Source organism: Aquarana catesbeiana, linkage group LG06, assembly GCF_042186555.1.
Source record: "Aquarana catesbeiana isolate 2022-GZ linkage group LG06, ASM4218655v1, whole genome shotgun sequence".
In the NCBI taxonomy this organism is placed as follows: Eukaryota; Metazoa; Chordata; class Amphibia; order Anura; family Ranidae; genus Aquarana; species Aquarana catesbeiana.
In genome coordinates this window covers 298139615-298159339 of record NC_133329.1, presented here as the reverse complement: position 1 = coordinate 298159339, position 19725 = coordinate 298139615, and the positions used below count along the sequence as shown (strand labels likewise).

The window sequence follows — 19725 nt, the reverse complement described above, 5'->3', positions numbered from 1 at the left end:
TGCCTTTAAGGGCCGGTTCACACCAGATGCAGTCCAGTGGGTTTCTGCATCAAAAACGCATTGACAGTAGGTTAAATGGGTTCCAATTGGAATGTTCACACCAGTGCAGTGCAAAAAAATTAGAACATGCTACTTTTTTTTGTTTGTTTGTTTTCTGCAATGAACTGTACTGGAATGCCTCTAAACACATCAAAATTGCATTACAGCAAAGAAAAAAAAAAAACCTCTGAAAACTTTTGGAAAAAACAAGAGGGGGGGAAACGCATTGAAAACGCATAAAAAAGCACACATGCAGAAACGCACCCACAATGAGTTTTTGTGGTGTGCACTGTAAGCAAAATGCATCAGATGTCAAATAGCATCTCCAGGCATTCATGTGATTGTTCAGTCATCTGGCTTACAGCCAGCAAGTGATAGTTACAGTATCAGATCAATTCTGCAGTGTTGGAGGTTAAAATGAATGTTTATTTTATTAAAAAACAAAAACAAAAAAAAAACATTTTTATAAAATAAAAGAAAAAACAGAACACACTGATCAGCACTTGCAGCCAAGTTGACTTGCGGGGGATCTCTGCATCAGCTTGTTTAGAAGGCTTCCAGATGTGGTCATAATGTTTTGGCTTGTCGTTCCCAAAGGTAGAGTAAAATAAACCTTTTGCTCCCTTTTCATCCAATAAATACTTGTCATACCTAAAGAATTTAAACTCATTTTTCACCTGTGACAGAAAATGTTTAAAATCAGTGATGAGATCCAGCAGACCTTCAGCCATAGAGGAGCTGCATGTCCCAGCTTACTGCCTAGCTGACTTTTGGCTGGCAGGGTGTGCAGTGACTTGTACCAGCAGCAGTGTGTTCCCTCTTTGTTCCAACACCAAATATCAATCAGCATCCTACATTATCCAGTTATTAATCACTTTCCCTAAAGTGTTACTAAACCCAGGACCCTGCATTCACTATATCTGGTTTCCCACAGTACACAGAACATGGAAATGCAATCGTTTTAGTAAATCTAAACTACTAAATACCTTTTCTCATCAGCAGTTAGAACAGTCTTATGACTTCTATCAGTGTCTGGTTAAAGGTTGTAGGAGGAGTTTTCATTCTCCTCTGATTGTCCTATGAGGCTGCAGGACCCCTGATCCTCTGTCTAGACAGTACTGATTGGCCCTGTGCTGATCACATGCACCCTCCCAAAAAAAACAAAAAAAAAACCTCTCTAGCAATACACACAAAACTGAGCATGCGCAGCTTGTCCCCTTGCCTCTGTTCTATCAGCAGATGGATTGGGGACTATGGAAGAAGGGGAGGATCAGAGAAGGCAGGACCAAACCGGCTTTTTACACAATGCAGAGGATTACCCCCTTAGGTTCCACAGTGAGTATAACAAGCGTGCTTTACTGCATACACAGACTGATTTTACTGTTGTGGGTTTAGTAACACTTTAAATGCAAATGACTGACAAAACAAAACAGTGCTTTTAGTATTAAGGGCATTTTTAATTACTTAGAAACCAACATACAATGGGTATAAAAAAAAAATCACCCCCCCACCCCCACCCCCCTCTAAAATGATCCCATTTCCTTGATTTGCAGCCTGAAATGATGTCAGACACAGTTTTTGTTTTATTCAGCTTAGTGCAACTTATAACGTCCAAGTGAAAGATTTAACACCAACATGTCAGAAAAAAAATTCAAAAACAGAATCGCTGAGTTGGAAAAAGGATCACCCCTCCTAAAAATGACTCAATCAGGTGTAGCAAATCACCTCAATGGCGCACACAGCCTTTCGACCTTCAACTGTGGTCATCTTGATTAGCTCAGCATGAAAAGAGCTTTCCTGGAGCATTTTAGTCCCTGGTAGTGCAACTGACGCAAACAATCAACTATGGGTGGCAAGGCACTGTCAAACGATCTCAGAGATAAAGTTGTGGACAAGCACAAGTCGGGAGATGGATACAAAAAACGTTTGGATGAAAGAGCCAAGAGGAAACTGGTCATAGAGGCTACCAAGAGGCCTACAGCGACTCTGAAATGGTTGCAGGAATTTATGACAGAGTGGTCATTGGGTGCATGTGACAATATCAAAAATTCTCCAAAAACGTGGCTTGTATGGGAGGGTTGCAAGAAAAGTAACTCCTCAAGAAAGGCCACATGCAGTCATGACTGAGCTTTGCCAAAACGCAACTTGAAGATTCTGAGGCCACATGGAAAAATGTGTTCGGGTCAGATGAGGCTAAAATTTAATTATTTGGCCTCAACACCAAACGTAAATCCAATACAACTCACCATCCACATAACACCATTCCTACTTTAAAGTATGGAGGTGGTAATATCCTGTTATGGGGGTGTTTCTCTGCAGCAGGAACTGGAGCACTTGTCAGGATAGAAGAAAAATGGATGGTGCAAAATACCATCAAATTTTTGAGGAAAATCTGCTGCCCTCTGCCAGAAAGTTTTCGATGAGATGAAGGTTTACTTTCCAACATGGCAGTGACCCAAAGCATGCAGAAAAAATGACCACACAGTGGTTGAAGGAGAAAAATATAAATTTCCTTGCATGGCCTAGTCAGAGCCCAGACTTAAACCCCATTGAAATCTGTGGAATGACTTGAAGTCTGCAGTCCACAAACGGTCACCATCAAATTTAACTGAACTTGAGTTGTTCTGGAAAGAAGAGTAGGCAAATATTACAAAGCCTAGATGTGCAAAGTTAGTAGAGACAAATCCCAACAGACTAAAGACTGTAATTAAAGCAAAATGTGGTTCAATTAAATACTGACACAAGGGGGTGATCCTTTTTCCAATTCTCTCTCACTCTCTCTCTCTCTCTCTCTCTCTCTCTCTCTCTCTCTCTCTCTCTCTTTCATATATATATATATATATATATATATATATATATATATATATATATATATATATATATATATATATATATATATATATATATATATATAAATAAAATGTATGTATCCTTTATTTTTATTTTTTTTTCTGACCTGGTTTTGAATCTTTTCACTTGAATGTTATTAGTTGCACTGAGTAAATGCAGCTGTATAAAACAAAAGTGGTGTCTTCATTTCAGGCAGCAAAAGAACAAAATGAGATTATTTTAAAATCGGTGATTCTTTTCTATACTTACTATTATAGGGCGTACACACGGTCGGACTTTGTTCGGACATTCCGACAACAAAATCCTAGGATTTTTTCCGACGGATGTTGGCTCAAACTTATTTTGTCTACACACGGTCACACAAAGTTGTCGGAATTTCCGATCGCCAACCACGCGGTCACGTACACCACGTACGACGAGACTAGAAAAGGCCAGTTCAGAACCAAGCGCGGCACCCTTTGGGCTCCTTTTGCTAATCTCGTGTTAGTAAAAGTTTGGTGAGAGACGATTCGTGCTTTTTCAGACTCGTGGCTTTTAGATCGTTTTCTTCCGTTCAGTTTGTGCTTGTGGGTTTGTATCTGCTCTTCAGTGCGTGCAGTCAGTTCGTATCGGAGTTTTCTGTGTGATCTTGCCTGCTTGTTGCTGTTTTTCAGGTCGCTCTTCACAGGCCTTGCTGTTCTTCAGTGCGTTCTGTTACTTCGTTCTGAGCAGCCGACTGTGCGGGGGCTTGGTGTTGGGGTCCTGACCTTGACACAAGTCCAGTCCATGAACAGGGTGGGGAGGAGTTCATGGACCAAGAATTGGTTGCTTCAGCGTGACCAGTTCTCTCATATGCCTTTACTCTGTGAGATCCGTGAGAATAATCCTGATGATTTCAGGAACTTTCTCAGGATGACGGACCCCGTATTTCACCGTTTGTTGGCTTCGCTGACCCCTTATATTAGCAGGCAGGATACCTGCATGAGGCAAGCCATCACTCCGGAGCAGAGGTTGGTCGCCACCCTGCGGTACTTGGCGACGGGGAGAAGCCTGCAGGACCTCAAGTTCTCGACAGGCATCTCCCCCCAGGCTCTGGGTATCATTATCCCAGAGACCTGTTCTGCCATCATACAGGTCCTGCAGAAGGAGTATATGAAGGTAAGATTTTTATCCTTTTAATATCACATTTTATTGTATTGAATGTTTGCTAATATATTGTATTTCTTTCCTCATTCCCTAATTACCATGATTGTAATATGCTGTGAATGTCCCCTTTGTCCTCATGCATGCTGGATTTTTATGTAATTATTATTTTAGGTCCTTCATACATATTTGCCCTTCACTAACCTCCCCAGCATGGTGTCTCCTGGCCTATATTCACCTCATGTAGTCACTTAACAATGTATTTTGTCAGCTCCATAGTAGTGCTTTACCCCAAACACCCGTTTGGAAATGTAATTTTTGATTTAAATTCAGGCAGAGTGCCAGAGGCTTTTTTTTGTGGTGTCCCCAAATAATTTTTGGTAACCCTCCCAACCCCCAACTGCTAGGTCAGCTGATCCCAATTCTCTATCTATCCTCAATCATCTATCTGCTGACTTTGCCAAACCCATACACACTATACCCACCTCTTTACTGGTGAGATTTATGGATGAATTCCCCAAAGCATGTAGTGCAAGGGCCTGCCTGTATACTTTCCAATGGTACTGTTTAAAGTTTTGGTATCCTATTATTATCTTGATAGGTAATAGCAGAATGTCCAAATGTCCTCAAATGTGTACAATGTGTATTTATATCTTTGTATTATGACACTTCTTACCTGTCCAGTGGGCTGCCAATAGTGTAACTAAGGAGGGGCTGTTCCAAGTAATACCCATTATTTAGGCATTCATCTCTCAATGAAGTGAAGAGGGTTACCTGTCCAAGATTTACACAAACCCCCTATAATGTTAGAAATGACCCATGAGAGGGGGGGGAGGGGGAATATGATAGGTGTACCTTATACTTTGGCCTTGTTAAATTCCCCTTACTAAATGCTATCTGGAGGTTGCCCCATAATGTTTGTGTCTAATCTGCTTGCCATGTTTCAGAGTAAAAATAGTAATGTTTATTGTTTTTTCATCAACAGTTTCCTTCCACGCCACAGGAATGGCAGACTGTGGCCTCCCACTTTGCCCAGCGGTGGGACTTTCCTAACTGCGGAAGGGCAATTGATGGGAAACACGTCCACATCGTCCCACCACCCAACTCGGGGTCGTACTATTTCAACTATAAGGGGTTCAATAGTATAGTGATGTTGGCGGTGGTGTCGGCTAATTACGACTTCCTGTATGTGGACATGGGGAAGAATGGCCGGATGTCCGATGGTGGAGTCATTGCCCAGACGGAGTTCTGCAGGCGTCTCCAGAATGGCAGCTTGGACTTGCCAGCTCCAGAGGACAATGTGGAAGGACTCCCATTTGTGTTCGTTGCTGATGAAGCATTTGCGCTGGGGGACCACCTGATGCGGCCATTCCCGATGAGGACCCTCACCCCGGAACAGAGGGTTTTTAATTACCGGTTGGCCAGAGCCCGAAGAGTGGTGGAGAACACATTTGGAATCCTGGCCAGCCGGTTCCGCCTATTTCTGACACCTATCCATATGGCGGAGTATAAACTGAACCATATAATACTTGCGTGCTGTGTTCTCCATAGCTTTTTACGGAAACATTCAGCCAACTATGCTGGCTCAGTTGGGCCTGGGGCCGGAATCCTACATCAAACCACACTGACGGCGCTTGAAAGTGGCCGTCCTGGCTTGCCCTCCCTGAGTGCCCGTGATGTCCGGTTACGCTACCTGGAGTTCTTTGCGGGTAGGGGGGCTATCAATATGCCAGACAATATGTGAAGCCTTTTTCAAATAAAAAAAAAAAAAAAAAAAATCTTTCTGGACATTTACTGCTTGTGTTTGTTTGAGCTGACCCTGACAGAAATGTGTTGAGTGCAGAAAATGGCGTGATTGTGTAACCTTATACAAAACACTGTTGTGTGTTATTTACTAAATGCAAAAACACATTTCACTACAAGTGCACTTGCAACTGCACTGAAACTGCACTTGTAGTGCAAAGTGGATTTGCCCTTAGGAAATAACCCCCATTTTCTCATAAAACAACAATTACATCACCCCAAAAGTGTTGTAGTGTTGAGACAATAATCCACACATTCTTGATGAACAATCTTTTTAATACCTGCACAATCACATGTGCATTTACCAAAGGTTTTGCTGACAAACCAACATGTTTGTTGTGTACCAATTTTGGTGGTGGCATTATCCAAAATTAAAATGTCCATTTTATAGAAAACAGGCCTGTGTAAAACCAACAATAAAGACACAAATCTTGATCTTACAAAGTTCACATTTGGTAGAACTTGAAGGCAATATCAGACATGAGTATTTAGGAACTGTGTTTGATATTGCGTTCAGATGGGGGGAAATCACCCCTGGAAAAGCCAAATTTGGAAGATGCACACAAATTTCACAGTGTCAACATGTGCTAGCTGCCATCACGGGGGATCAAGGGATGTGTTTTGGGGGAGCAAGCCCTTCCTCTCAGCTACTTTATTATTGAGGAAGGGGTTGCACCCCCAAAACGCATCCATTGATCTCCCGTGATGGCAGATAGCACATGTTGACACACTGTGTGCATCCTCCAAATTTGGCTTTGGGAAAAATCACAAAAACATTTAGCACATTGTAGCACACAAAAGAAGAAAGTGATTTTGAGGGGTTTTAAACTCGCCCCAAAACATCAATGATGTTTTTATATTTTGGAATAACATCATTGATGTTTTGCTTGATGATTTCCAATTGTAAATTACACCCCATGATCTCCCCGATCAGGATCTGGGCACTTTCAGATGTGAAAGGATCTTCATCCACAACCTCACGATCACCTAAAAAGAGAGGAACCCCAAAATAAATTTGGTTTAAAAAAAATGCCGCCATCCATCTCTTATCTGAGCCTGTGGTTGCAGACACTCACCTGTTGTGGTGACTAGTTCCACCACGTCTTCTTCCTCCTGCTCAGCTTGTGTTGGGGGGATTTCCCCTTCTTCCAGAGGGGGGGGGGCTCTGGTCTCCTCAGATGAGGGGTGTCCTCCGAGTCTTTTCTCCCCTATGTCAAACAAAATGGTATAATTAGCACACAGATATTTAATGTCAGAACTATAAAGATGAAACATTGCTTGGAAGTGGGGTACAATTATCTATTTTAGCAGAGTTCCAACATGTAGCTTTTTTAATGCCCTTTGTCAACCTGCAATACTTTACCTGTTTGGTACAAGCTTCACAGATGGAGACCCCCTATAGTATACACTGGAGCACCTGTGTGGCCCCCCTAATAAAAAGGGTGTTCTTGTGTCCCACACTAGTGCTCCAGTGTCCAGATGTGAAAACAGCTGCTGAGTGTCCTCTCCTTACACACAATCTAGTTTGCATTTCATTCTAGTAACAAAGCCATCTACACAACCCAATTCTTTTAAGACAAGTATAGGGCGTCAAAATGGTGGCCAAATGCATATGGGCTAAACAATGTTATTTTATATTTGGAACGAAAAATGTTTGATCCGAACGAATAATGTGCCCATGAACATGAAAGTTGCCATTTTAAACTGTACAACAGTTCCTAAAAGCACATGGAGCAGCACGAACATAATAAACACAAAAACAATAGGAACACAGCACAACTACTTACTTTTTTGCAGCACTCTCCGGATCTTTCTGTGCTGCTCATGTTCTCGTAATTTCAGGTCCGACCACCGCTTCCTGAGCTGATCTTTCGATCGTCATACCCCGAATTTCCGGTGCAGATTCCTGACCACTTTCGCCATGATCTTGGCCTTGCGGACATTGGGGTTGGGGTAAGGCCCATACTTTCCATCATAGTCGGACTTCTTCAGGATGTCCAACATCTCCCCAAAGGACATATTTGAGTCCTTACATCTGATTCTGGATCGGGACGTTTCAGGCTCCGGCCTTTCCTCCTCCTCCTCCTCCTCGTTGCTCCAATTATCACTATCATGCTGTCTATCCGCCATGTGCTCTTCCCCCACTGCGCCGAACGAAAAGGGGCGGGGAATAGACTAGAAAGAACGCCAGGGGCGGGCGGAGTTATACGCATGCGCAGTGTGTACAAAGCGTAACACACGTGCGTCTTACGTACGATCTGTGAGCGGAGGAAGGAGCATCAGAGACGCCGATCGTGATAACGAAGGTAAGATCTAAACTTGCGCCTATACTGCTTCGAAATGGAAGCCTATATTGTAACAAGATTAGGAGAGTTTGGCCTGACATTAGGGTTTGTCTTGTGTTGTGTCTTGCAGAGAAAATGGATGGGTTCAACGACCACAATTTCCTGCCCCTGTTCATAGACAAGTACAGGGAGCTGCCCTGTCTGTGGCAAGTGAGACACCCCCACTATAACCATAAACAGAAGAGGCAGGCAGCGTTGGAGAAACTGCTGGAGTTGGTGACGCCGGTGGTCCCCACGGCAACCATCCCTTATTTAAAAGCTAAAATTGGTGGCCTGAGGAACACTTATCTTAGGGAGCGCAAGAAGGTCACGGATTCCCAGAGATCAGGAGCTGGAGCAGATGACATTTATGTCCCCAGGCTGTGGTACTATGAGAGACTGCAATTTCTGTCAGACCACACTGAAGTCAGGGAATCCCTCTCCACTCTTCCTTCCACGCTTCCTTCCACCCCAGCTGAGGCTTCCGATGTCCAACCTGGGCCTTCCAGCCAGGAAGAAGTGGAGGAGCCCAGCTGGAGTCAGGTATAGCATTCTTCTACAGATTTCTGGTCAAAAAATAAATGATGTTTACTAGATGTTATTATTGATCACTAATTGCTGATTGAAAAAAGTGTTTTACATATCAATAGACAGTAGTGGGCACCCAAAATTGGGACAAGAATGAAAAATGCTGGGCTCAGAAGGATAGTCTGTTATATTTGTTAACATTCAATTTGCAGCAGTCAGGAGGTGAAAATTGTGTGTGATTGATGAAAACAATACTAAAACTATGTCCCTTTTTCATACACTGGAAGACCTCAGCCAGGAGGAGGTTGTGGAATGTGGCAGTCAGGAGGAGGCAGGGATTAGTGGCAGCCAGGAGGAGGCGGGGATTAGTGGCAGCCAGGAGGAGGCGGGGCTAAGTGTCAGCCAGCCAGGTCCCTCCCCTCCGCCTGCCACATAAACGAGCCAGGAAGACGACTCCGAGTCCCGTGCAGGATTCAGCGTACAGGCTGATCCAGGAGGCTTCTGCGTCCCTCAGAGCCTTACCCACTCCTGAAGAGGCCTTTGCCTGCATGGCTGCCACCAAATTGCAGGGCATGCAGGAGGGTCAACGCAAGCTCTCTGAGGACCTGATTTATAAAGTCCTACGTAAGGGGTTGAGTGGGGAACTAACACCCAAGACGGGTGTCATTGAGATCGACGATCCTCCTCCTCCTGCTGCCACAACTCCACCACCACAGCCACCACGTGGAAGGAGGCGTGGAAAGAAGACCAAAGAGTGATGACCCTGGGTTCAGTCTGGTCTGACAGAAGATGCAGTCTCTCGTATGACCACAGCCTGGGGACACAGATGTCATCTGCTGCTTTCCGGATCTCTGGGACTTCTGGACCACACTGTCCTCCCTTAGATAAGGACTCCTCAGGCCACCAATTTTGCTTTTAAATAATTGATGTCTGCCCTGGGGGTCCAAGGCTTCACCCACTTCTGCAGTTTCTCCAGCGTTGCCTCCCTCTTTGTTTAGTTGTGACCCCTTAATACATTTTTTGGGTAAATTCTACTCTCCTGTGTGTGTTTTCATCCAAAAAGGACAGTTTGTTGGTCAGGATTCAGGTACATTTCTAACATAAAATGTGAAATTAACAAGGGACAACAACACCAAACAATCTCCTACAGATTAAATAGAACAACATATCAATGGTGTTGTGGGAACTTGTCACAAAAAACACACACAAACATTTTCTGGAGTACAAATCAAAATCGCAAAAAAAAAAAAAAAAAGATTCTACATTAAAGCCAAAAAATAAAAATAAAAAATATACAAAAATATGTTGTCAGATGTGAGAAATCAAAATATATTGAGAGAATCCCGATAAATAGTAACGAAATAAGTTTGTGAGAAGTGTGTGTGAATATGAGCAGCAACTACTTAATTCTTGTCACATTATAAAGAAGAAGAGTGCGCTGTATTAAACCATTTTTTACATTGCAGCGTGACGAAAGTGCTGTATCCATTGCGAACGCTAAGTTTACCAGAACTAGCTGTCCCGTCTCGGAATTTCTTCTGAGCATGCGTGGCACTTTGTGCGTCGGAACAGGCCACACACGGTCGGAATTGACGCGATCGGATTTTGTTGTCGGAAAATTTTATCTCCTGCTGTCCAACTTTGTGTGTCGGAAAATCCGATGGAAAATGTCCGATGGAGCCCACACACGGTCGGAATTTCCGACAACACGCTCCGATCGGACATTTTCCATCGGAAAATCCGACCGTGTGTACAGGGCATAAGACTTCAGTTTAAGAATATAAAAACCCAAGAACAAAAAATTTAATGTATGTCAACTTACTGGTCCTTTGATGTGGTGGCTGCATTTGTTTTATTTGTTCTCACTATTTTTTTATTTTATGTTAACCTGGAAATTCTTCCATTAGCGCTTTTACCAGCCCCCACTGCCCTCCTAAAGAAGGGCATGCAGCCACCCAGGCTGTACACATGCTGTGGGCGCAATGCTTTGCCTTACCAAAATGAAACCTCATGTCACATTTGGTGGGTGGTACCACCATCAAACGCAACCCATTTAAGCATATATCGTGCCTTTCTGAAACTGCGTGCCATGCACTCGGTGGCTCTGCCTTTTTAGTGTTAATACAAGTGGTGAGAACATTTCCTTTCCTCATAACCTTTAAAATGAGCTCTGAAAAGAAATCCATTGCAGATTACTTTTCAAAAGGAAAATAAAAGCAGGTGAACAAGAGAATGAGCCCTAAGTATCTGCAGGAATAATTTAAAAAAAGGGTGTCAGATAAGAGTGACAGTTTGATCAGATTTAAACCTTCATAGTAAGGTGACAGTTGTGGATGGAGACGGTTATCGTCTTGTAGTTGTGCAGTGTTTGTAGCACAAAGCAATACAATGTAGTATCAGCACTCAGCAAGAACACTGAGAATAAAAACATTAGTATTGATTTGCTACAGTATAAGATTAAAGCCCAACGTGTTTTGAAAAAAAAAAAGATACAAATACTGTTGGGGTTAAAAAATGATGGGATTTTTTTTTTTTATTATTATTTATTTATTTTTTTTTTTAGGCCGGGTTCATACTTGTGCAATTCGGGTGTTCCTGAATCGCTGGCGATGCACACTGACATCTGCAAACTGCTGTAGGGGTCAATGTAAGATTATTGACACCCCCAGATTAGTTCGCAGATCACAGTGAGAACTGTGAAATGGTGCAGGAATCAGATCGCATAGGTGTGATCCCCCATGTGATTCGATTCCAGTGCGGACCAAAAAAAGGGTCTTGCAACATTTTGGTGCGAATGCGATTTCAGCCATACAGTTTGTATGGCCGAATTCGCATCACACAGACATCGCATGTGATCTGCACAGCAATGCGGTGCAAATCACATGCAATTTCTGTGATCGCACAACTGTGACCCCAGCCTAAATCATAATTCGGTGGATGCAGCATCGATCCAATGCTGCATTTGTCCCCCGCCGGCTCTAACACTGAGAACGGAGCGTTCGAACACCGCCGAGCACGTGGTTCTCACAGCTCCCTGAGCAGAGAGCTGGTGACTGTCAATCAGCAGCTCTCTGCTCTGCCCCCCCCCCCCCCCCATGCTCACTGGAGGGGGCGGGAATGGCTGGCTTAGGCTCTCAGGGGCTCGCTGAGAGGCTGAGCTGGGTGCCGGTCCAGGCATGAGGGCGGATCTTGACCATATGTTCGCGATCTTGCCTGAGCCTGGACTGGCTGTGTGATGTCTGCCGACAGCGGGCTCCTAGGTCACAGGAGTGCAGAACGAACTGCACTGATGTGATCCACAGGAGAAGTACAGTCAAATGAGCTTTGGCTGTACTTCTCCTTTAAACATAGCTCTTACAAAAAAATATATAAAAAATACAGTAATTTAAAGTAAAAGTTCCAAACTTGGACTATTCACACTGAGCTTGTGAGTGAAAACATGTAGAGTCAAAATGGTCAGTAGCTAGTGAGTGTTTCATCACGGTTACATGATAGTTTACATGTTTTTGAGGTTGTATTTGAAATGTGCAAAGAGAGGTCACACAAACACTTGTAAGTTTAACATTTAATTACGTAATGGCAAATACAGATAACAAATGTAATAATATTAGAAAAAAAAAACACTAAAGATGGGTGGCACAGATCATCAGACCAGACACATGCATAATGCAGCTCTGAGATGAGACTGAATAGGTTTTAGCTATATTATATACAGGACCTGTATGTAAGAAAATAGCTACCCCCCCCCCCCCCGCAAGCAACATGACCATTTAAAGACTTGGTCAGTTTGTAATGACATTCCTTTGGTATGAAGTCAGGTAAGGTAACAAGGCTTTATTAGATATTGTGAGACAACTTGAACCACTTGCCAACCGCTGCACAATTATATACGTTGGCAGAATGGCATGGCTGGGCAGATCGACGTGTATATACGTCGCCTTTCAGACGCAGCATTGGGGGTGCGCGCGCACCTGCCGCGAGCTCCATGAGTCTGACCGCAGAGCTTGATGTCTGACGGGAGTCCCGCGATCGTCTCATGGAGAGGAAGAACAGGGAAATGCTAATGTAAACAAGTATTTCCCCATTCTTTCTAGTGTCAGGACACTGATCACAGCTCCCTGTGATTGGGAGCGGTGATCAGTGTTGTGACACACGTAGCCCAGCCCCCCTACAGTTAGAACACATCCCTAGGACACACTTACCCCTTCAGTGCCCCCTCCTGGTTAACCCCTTCACTGCCAGGCACATTTACACAGTAATCAGTGCATTTTTATAGCACTGGTCGCTGTATAAATGTGAATGGTCCCAAAACAGCGTCAAAAGTGTCTGATGTGTCCACCATAATGTCGCAGTCACGATAAAAATTGCTGATCGCCGCCATTACTAGTAATAAAAAAAAAATATTAATAAAAATGTCATAAAACTATCCCCTATTTTTCTATAACTTTTGCGCAAACCAATCAAACGCTTATTGCGATTTTTTTTTTTTTTTTTTTTTTTTTTTTTTTTTACCAAAAATATGTAGAAGAATACGTATTGGTCTAAACTGAGGAAAAAAATAGTTTTTTTTTATATATTTTTGGGGGATATTTATTATAGCAAAAAGTAAAAAATAATGCATTTTTTTTCAAAATCGTTGCTATTCTTTTTGTTTATAGCGCAAAAAATAAAAACCACAGAGGCGATCAAATACCACCAAAAAAAAGCTCTATTTATGGGAAAAAAAGGACGTCATTTTTGTTTGGATACAACGTCGCACAACTGCGCAATTGTCAGTTAAAGCGACACAGTGCTGAATCGCAAAAAAGTGCTCTGGTCAGGAAGGGGGTAAATTCTTCCGGGGCTGAAGTGGTGAAAGGAAGTTGGGGGATATTTATTATAGCAAAAAGTAAAAAATATTGCTTTTTTTTTCTAAATTGTCGCTCTATTTGTTTATAGCACAAAAATAAAAACTGCAGAGGTGATCAAACACCACCAACAGAAAGCTCTATTTGTGGGAAAAAAAAGGATGTCAACTGTGTTTGAGAACAGGGGCGGACTGACCATTCAGGCACTCGGGCACTGCCCGAGGGCCCCATGCCACTAGGGGGCCCCATCAGGGTTGCCAGCCTCAATAAAACCAGGGACAATATGTAAAAATCTGTGTTTTTTAAAAAAATCCCAAGATTATAGCTGCCCTGCCTCTCCAGTACCTTTTCAGTGTGTGCATGTGTATACTGTGTGTGTATATTGTGTGTGTGTGTGTGTGTGTGTGTATACTGTGTGGGCCCATAATCTATTGCCTGGGGGCCCCATAATCTCCTATTGCCCGGGGGCCCCATTACCTTCTCCTATTAGTCGGGGGCCCCATAATCTCCTATTGCCCGGGGGCCCCATGAGTTGTCAGTCTGCCCCTGTTTGGGAACCATGTTGCACGACCACGCAATTGTCAGTTAAAGCGATGCAGTGCCGAATCGCAAAAAGTGCTCTGGTCTTTGGCCAGCCAAATGGTCCAGGGCTGAAGTGGTTAGTAAGGAGATATGACATTTCCCCATCACTGAGATATAAGAAGCTGAAGCTGTATGTAAACTTTTATTTTTCCTGTATAAGTATGCCTGGCTCCTCCCCTTCCAAGCCTTTCACTTGGTCAGTGGTCTACTCCACTATGTTAACGGACCAATAAGGAGGTAGGGGCTATACTTGACTTTTAGAGGAAGGTTGATTTGCATGTAACATCAGCTGCTTAAGTATCTAGTTCTGCCGTTTTGATATACATATTTTCACTAAAGATGCCCTCTGCCAATGCCCCTTTTTTTTTCATTTTTTTTTTTTTCATTATATGCAGTATTTGCATTGCCCATATTTTTTTTTTTTTAGTTGAAATATATTTATATAAACCAAACAAAAGGTAGAGCTTCTTCTTCGTTTTTTATTTTTTTTTATTTTTATTATTTTGTGGCTAGCCATTCCTTGGTGGGTTTGCTAGTGTGCTTTAGGTCCTTAATATGTTAGAGTCGGTTCAGCTTCAACGTTCTAACAGGTGGGCTTACATTCTTTTTACGCACACTTTTAAAAAAAATCTATAAATCATAGTTGACTCGTCGACTGCAAGCTGCCCAGGCCTTGGAACAGCAAAATAACCTCAAACCATAACATTTTCATTACCATGTTTAACCACATCAATACCAGACACATTCACCCCCTTCCTGCCCAGGTCAATTTTTAGCTTTTAGCGTTGTCACACTTTGACAATTACTCAGTCATGCAACACTGTACCCATATGAAATTTTTATCATTTTTTTTCCAACACTTCTTTTGGTGGTATTTAATCACTGCCGGTTTTTTTTTGCTAAATACATAAAAAAAAGGCCAAAAATGTTTGAAAAAAAAAGGACACAAGTGGAGTGGAAGCCATTCATTGTGTAAAATTGCCCTGTGATTAAATGGTACCGGCAGCGGCCCAGTACACTGATATGTCATCCGCTGTAGGTACACCTATGGTGGACACAGTAGGTGTCAGATCGCATATGATGTTTATTCTATTATGTGCGGAGTGGGAATCGGTTAACTGTCACACAGCATGGCTCAGCTTTGTCTTCCTTTCTCTGCTGTCTCTGTGAGCAGAGAGAGAAAGGTGAGAGCCACTTCAGATGGGCACAACGCTGGATCGAGATAGGACTCTAGTAGGTATTTTTTTTGGGGGGGGGGGGGGTAGGTTGGTGGCTGGTCATGGAAATTTTTTTACATTAATGCGTTAAGGTAAAAAAGAAAACCTTTAGGATAACTTTAATAAGAGATTCTTAAATTGATGCAATGCCTTTCAATATCACCATTATCTGTAGGTGCCGTTTGAATAAAGATCTACAGTTTGCCCGTTCAAATATGCTGAAAAAGTTAACAATTGCTAATGGGTGTACTTATTTTTTTCCCCTGTCTGTAAGTGCATACACATCCTTCTGCATGAGCACCATTTTCTTCTCTGCAGCAACTATCTGGATTCTTTATTTTATGCTCCAAGAAACCCAACAGCTGGATTGGTTCTTATTGGCAACCCGAACACTTTGTTCCTTGAGATTTATAAGTCGGCCTTATTGAGATTTCATCCAACACGTTCCTTTCCTTTTCAGTTTGGCTGCTGTAGTGTAGAACAAAGGGTTTTTTTTTTTTTTTTTCCAGTTTTTAATGAATAGCCAATTGTTTGAACATTTCATATGTGGTAGGATGTTTGGTTGACCGTGCTGTTAATAATCAGCCATAAGTGTATGTGATTTACTCTGCTAAATGACTAGGTTGCAGAATGATGTAATGATGGGTTCACAGTATTAAAAGAGAAGTATTACGGTACTTTAGCTTTTGTTGAATTTGGCTTTTGTTGCATACAGAGAGGAATAACTTTCAAGTAAGTTACGCTAAGATTTCTTTTAAATCAATATATCTATAAAACCTTTTCTCCTCTCTGTCCTTATACTCCCCAAATCCACCCAAAACTGTTTCCCTTGAGCAATTTTAAAACAAATTTTTTTTCCAAAACATGGTTATTGACCCTCAGTTGTGTGCCTGTCTGATTTAGTTTCACTTTATTTCTGGGGCCTTACTTAAGGGCTAAATCCTTTCAACTAGCATTACCTGATTCAGTGAGTGAACCTGTTTTAGACGCAAAGGCATTGTCATTAGATGAATCCGGAATAAATATCAATGTGCAACTCAAAGAGGTGCACAGATGAGGTTTTTCTGGCAAAATGGTGGTTATTGCATACACCTTTCTATTTCTGCCCTTGGGCAAAACTAAAATTATAAACTGCACCCAGGCTATGGGCATATAAGTATTTACAAGCAGTAGAATAGCTTTAAAACAAGACTTTCGTGACATTTCCAGTTGTGTGTACTGTGGAGTAATTCTCAAAGATCACAACATCTTTAAAGTAAAAGAAGAGAGATCAGATTTCAGTGCCTTCATTGTGAATTTGAAGATTCATTTCTCCAAAATACTTATAGCTACAGAAATGAATGAAGGAATGATTGTTTAAAATGCTTTTTGCTGCTTGTTTACAGCATAGAACCACCAGCAGAAAAAAGACCAAGTGGTCCATTGAGTCTGCCCATATTTTTTTTTTTTGTAACCATCTTATCTCAGTATAGATCTGTGTTTGTCCTGAGCATATTTGAATCCACTTACTCCCTCTGCTGGAAATATATTCCAAGCATTGATTATCATCCTTTCGGTAAAAAAAAATACGATTAAAGATTAAGATTAGCTTTGAACTTTCCTCCTGCTAGTTTGAGAACATGTCCCTGTGTTCTTGATCCTAGCTTCATATTGAAAATACTGCCCTCCTGAACTTTATTCACCCCTTTGATGTAATTAAAGCTTTCATCCAGGTCTCCCCTTTCAATTCTTTCTTCCAGGCTGTACATATCGAGTTCCTGAAGTCTCTCCTGATATATTTTATCCCTCAGCCCTTTCATTTGTTGCCCTTCTCAGGGCTCCTTCTGTCTTACAAAAAGATATTGATAAGTGAGGTCTCTGGAAGTGAACACATTTGTCTAAATATAGTTTAACTAAAGATCTATATATGACATCCTCTTCGCCGCTCAGCCTGGCCGTTGATTGGCTAGAGTGGATGGATTGAAAGCAGTGCAGCTATTGGCTCACGCTGCTGTCAATCTCATCCAATGACGCAATGCGCCGGGGGGCCGGGGGGCTATAGCCGCCGGCTGTATCAAGGGGGCGCGCCCGCAAGAACTAAACACCATGCGAGAGAGCTCGCATGAAGGTGTTTAGTTCTTGCGGGGAGGAGCTGAGACAGCCGCCGAGGGACCCCAGAAGACCAGGTTCAGGGCCACTCTGTGCAAAACGAGCTGCACAGTGGAGGTAAGTATAACATGTTTGTTATTTAAAAAAAAAAAAAATACCTTTATAACCCCCTCTGTGTGCAGTTTCCCTCCAGCTCATCTTTTATACTTACCTGAGCCTGATCTCGATACAGTGCTGTGCTTCAGCAGTGGCTTACTCTCAATGGACACACAGTGTCCATTGTGTGGTTCTGGAGTGAGCCTGCATGAGTGCCCCCATAGCAAGCTGTTTGCTGTGCTGGGCACTCGACAGGAGGGAGGAGCCAGGAGAAGGATCTGAGCTGCTCTGTGCAGAACCATTGCAGGTAAGTATGACATGTCTGCTACTTTTTAAAAAATATACAGGTTTACAATCCCTTTTGACATTCTTTTCTTTTGTTTACAGAGTTGCCTAAAATTGATTGTGGAAGCAGCAATGTCCCCAGCTCCTACAGAAACATCAACTCAAGAGACGGGGGTTCACTTTAGTGCTAGTTTGTGCTCAAGTAACTCTAAACCCATGGAGGAAACCATTCTGCTTAAAGAAACTAGCTCAGTTGCATTGCGTACCAGAAGTCAATGGTGCCTTCAGAAAAGCTATACAAATTTGCAAACTGAATGTCCTTCCTCGGTACCATATAAATCGCACTTTTTTCTGTTGAATTCTGGATTAAATGCTCAAAATAAAGACTGTTTAAAAAGTAAGCAGGAGAGCGACAACTGCAGACAGACTTTTTTTCCAAATGCAGAAAGGAAAGTTAAGAGGGAACTTTTCCCAGGAACTGTAAGCCAGGTTTTAGCAGATGTGAACAAGCTTTGGGACCTATCTGTGACTGAGGCTGAAGGCATGCATGGATCGCCTGGTCCAAAATATAGGTTGAATGGACGAATAGAGGGGGAATGTCTTTCCATACCACTTGCTAGTAATTATTCTTCACCACCAGATTTAGCACACCTGGAAACTACACCCCAGATGCTACCAAATAAGGAAAGCAAAGCCAAATCATGTTTTATGAGATGTCTAAATCAACAGCAAGTCCTTATAAACCGTGCCAAAAGAAATAAGAAGCGCTTGCAGATGCTGTTGACAAACCATGTTGCAGAACGTTGCAGGCAACAGATAAGTAACTTCGTGAGTTTTCAGGCAAGAAAAGCAAAAATGAGCAGCAGTCCTTTAAGTCCACTTAGTAATACAAAGATAAATCACAAGGCTGCAGACCCATCCAATATAACCAGTAATACCTGCATCAATCAGAAAAAACAAAACTTTGAGTGTCAAAGTCCATCTCAGGTGGGGAAATTTTCTGTATTTATGCCGGGCATTTTAACCTATTTTGAGCGGCAGTTGGATTCTGATGCTACAGGAAGCAGTTCTGATGAAGACTGGGATGAGAAGTCTGGAAAAATGAATAACTGGTGAGTACATGGTGGAATGTTGAAGTTTTAAACCCTTATGCCGCTTTTTACCCATAGGGGGCACTGTAAGAGAAATCTAGGCTTACAACTTTTAGTTCCAGTGAAGTAAGGATTGTGGGAGAAGTTCACTCAAAATCCTAAGGCTAAACCTACTTTCACCCCCATTCTAAGATTATTCTATCTACTCCATGAAAGAAAAGACGTTTATACTTGCCTAATTTGAAGTTGCGTTGCAGTCACATAATCTCTCCAGTGGGGGCTTCAATGAAGAGGAGAGATAGCCAACAATGGCTGCAAATGCCTGTGCGGTGACGTCACCCATAGGCTTACTATGGGGCATCCGTTGTTGGCTGCCCCTTCTCTACATTGAAGCTGGCGCTGGGACCCAATCATGTAACCGGACCAGAGCGCCTTCAGAATAAGCAAGTATAAGTGTCTTTCTTTCTCATACATTACGGGACACAGAGCCTCAGTAATTACTGATGGGTTATATAGGGTATCACTAGGTGATTGGACACTGGCACACCCTAAACAGGAAGTTCAACCCCCTATATAATCCCTCCCCTTACAGGGATACCTCAGTTTTTTTCGCCAGTGTCTTAGGTGTTGGACATGTAAAGATGTCCTGTGCTGAGCTCCAAAGGGAATATCCTATATCCTATACTGGGACAAGCCAGGCGAACCGGATCCACTTCAAAGTGTCCTTTCTAGGCCGAATTGGATGGTACCTGGGCCTCGTGTCCGAAGAAACGATTTTTTACCTGTAACGCTTCTCTTTTTAGAGAGCTGGACCCGCATTTCAGAATTTGTTTTTTCTAGCCTTATTCTTGGC

At 42.5% G+C, this 19725-nt stretch overlaps 1 protein-coding gene across 2 annotated transcripts in view; it reads left to right on the top strand.

Annotated features, from left to right (window-relative positions):
- Positions 1–19725, top strand: part of KANSL1L (KAT8 regulatory NSL complex subunit 1 like) — a 206986-nt gene that overhangs the window by 2674 nt on the left and 184587 nt on the right. For both annotated transcript variants that reach the window (XR_012244986.1, XM_073633544.1), the window contains exon 2: positions 17884–18893. Coding sequence is in view for 1 of the 2 variants with exons in the window: in XM_073633544.1 (XP_073489645.1) it covers positions 17914–18893 (980 nt within the window). In the remaining variant the exon portion in view is untranslated. The remainder of the gene's footprint in view (positions 1–17883; positions 18894–19725) is intronic.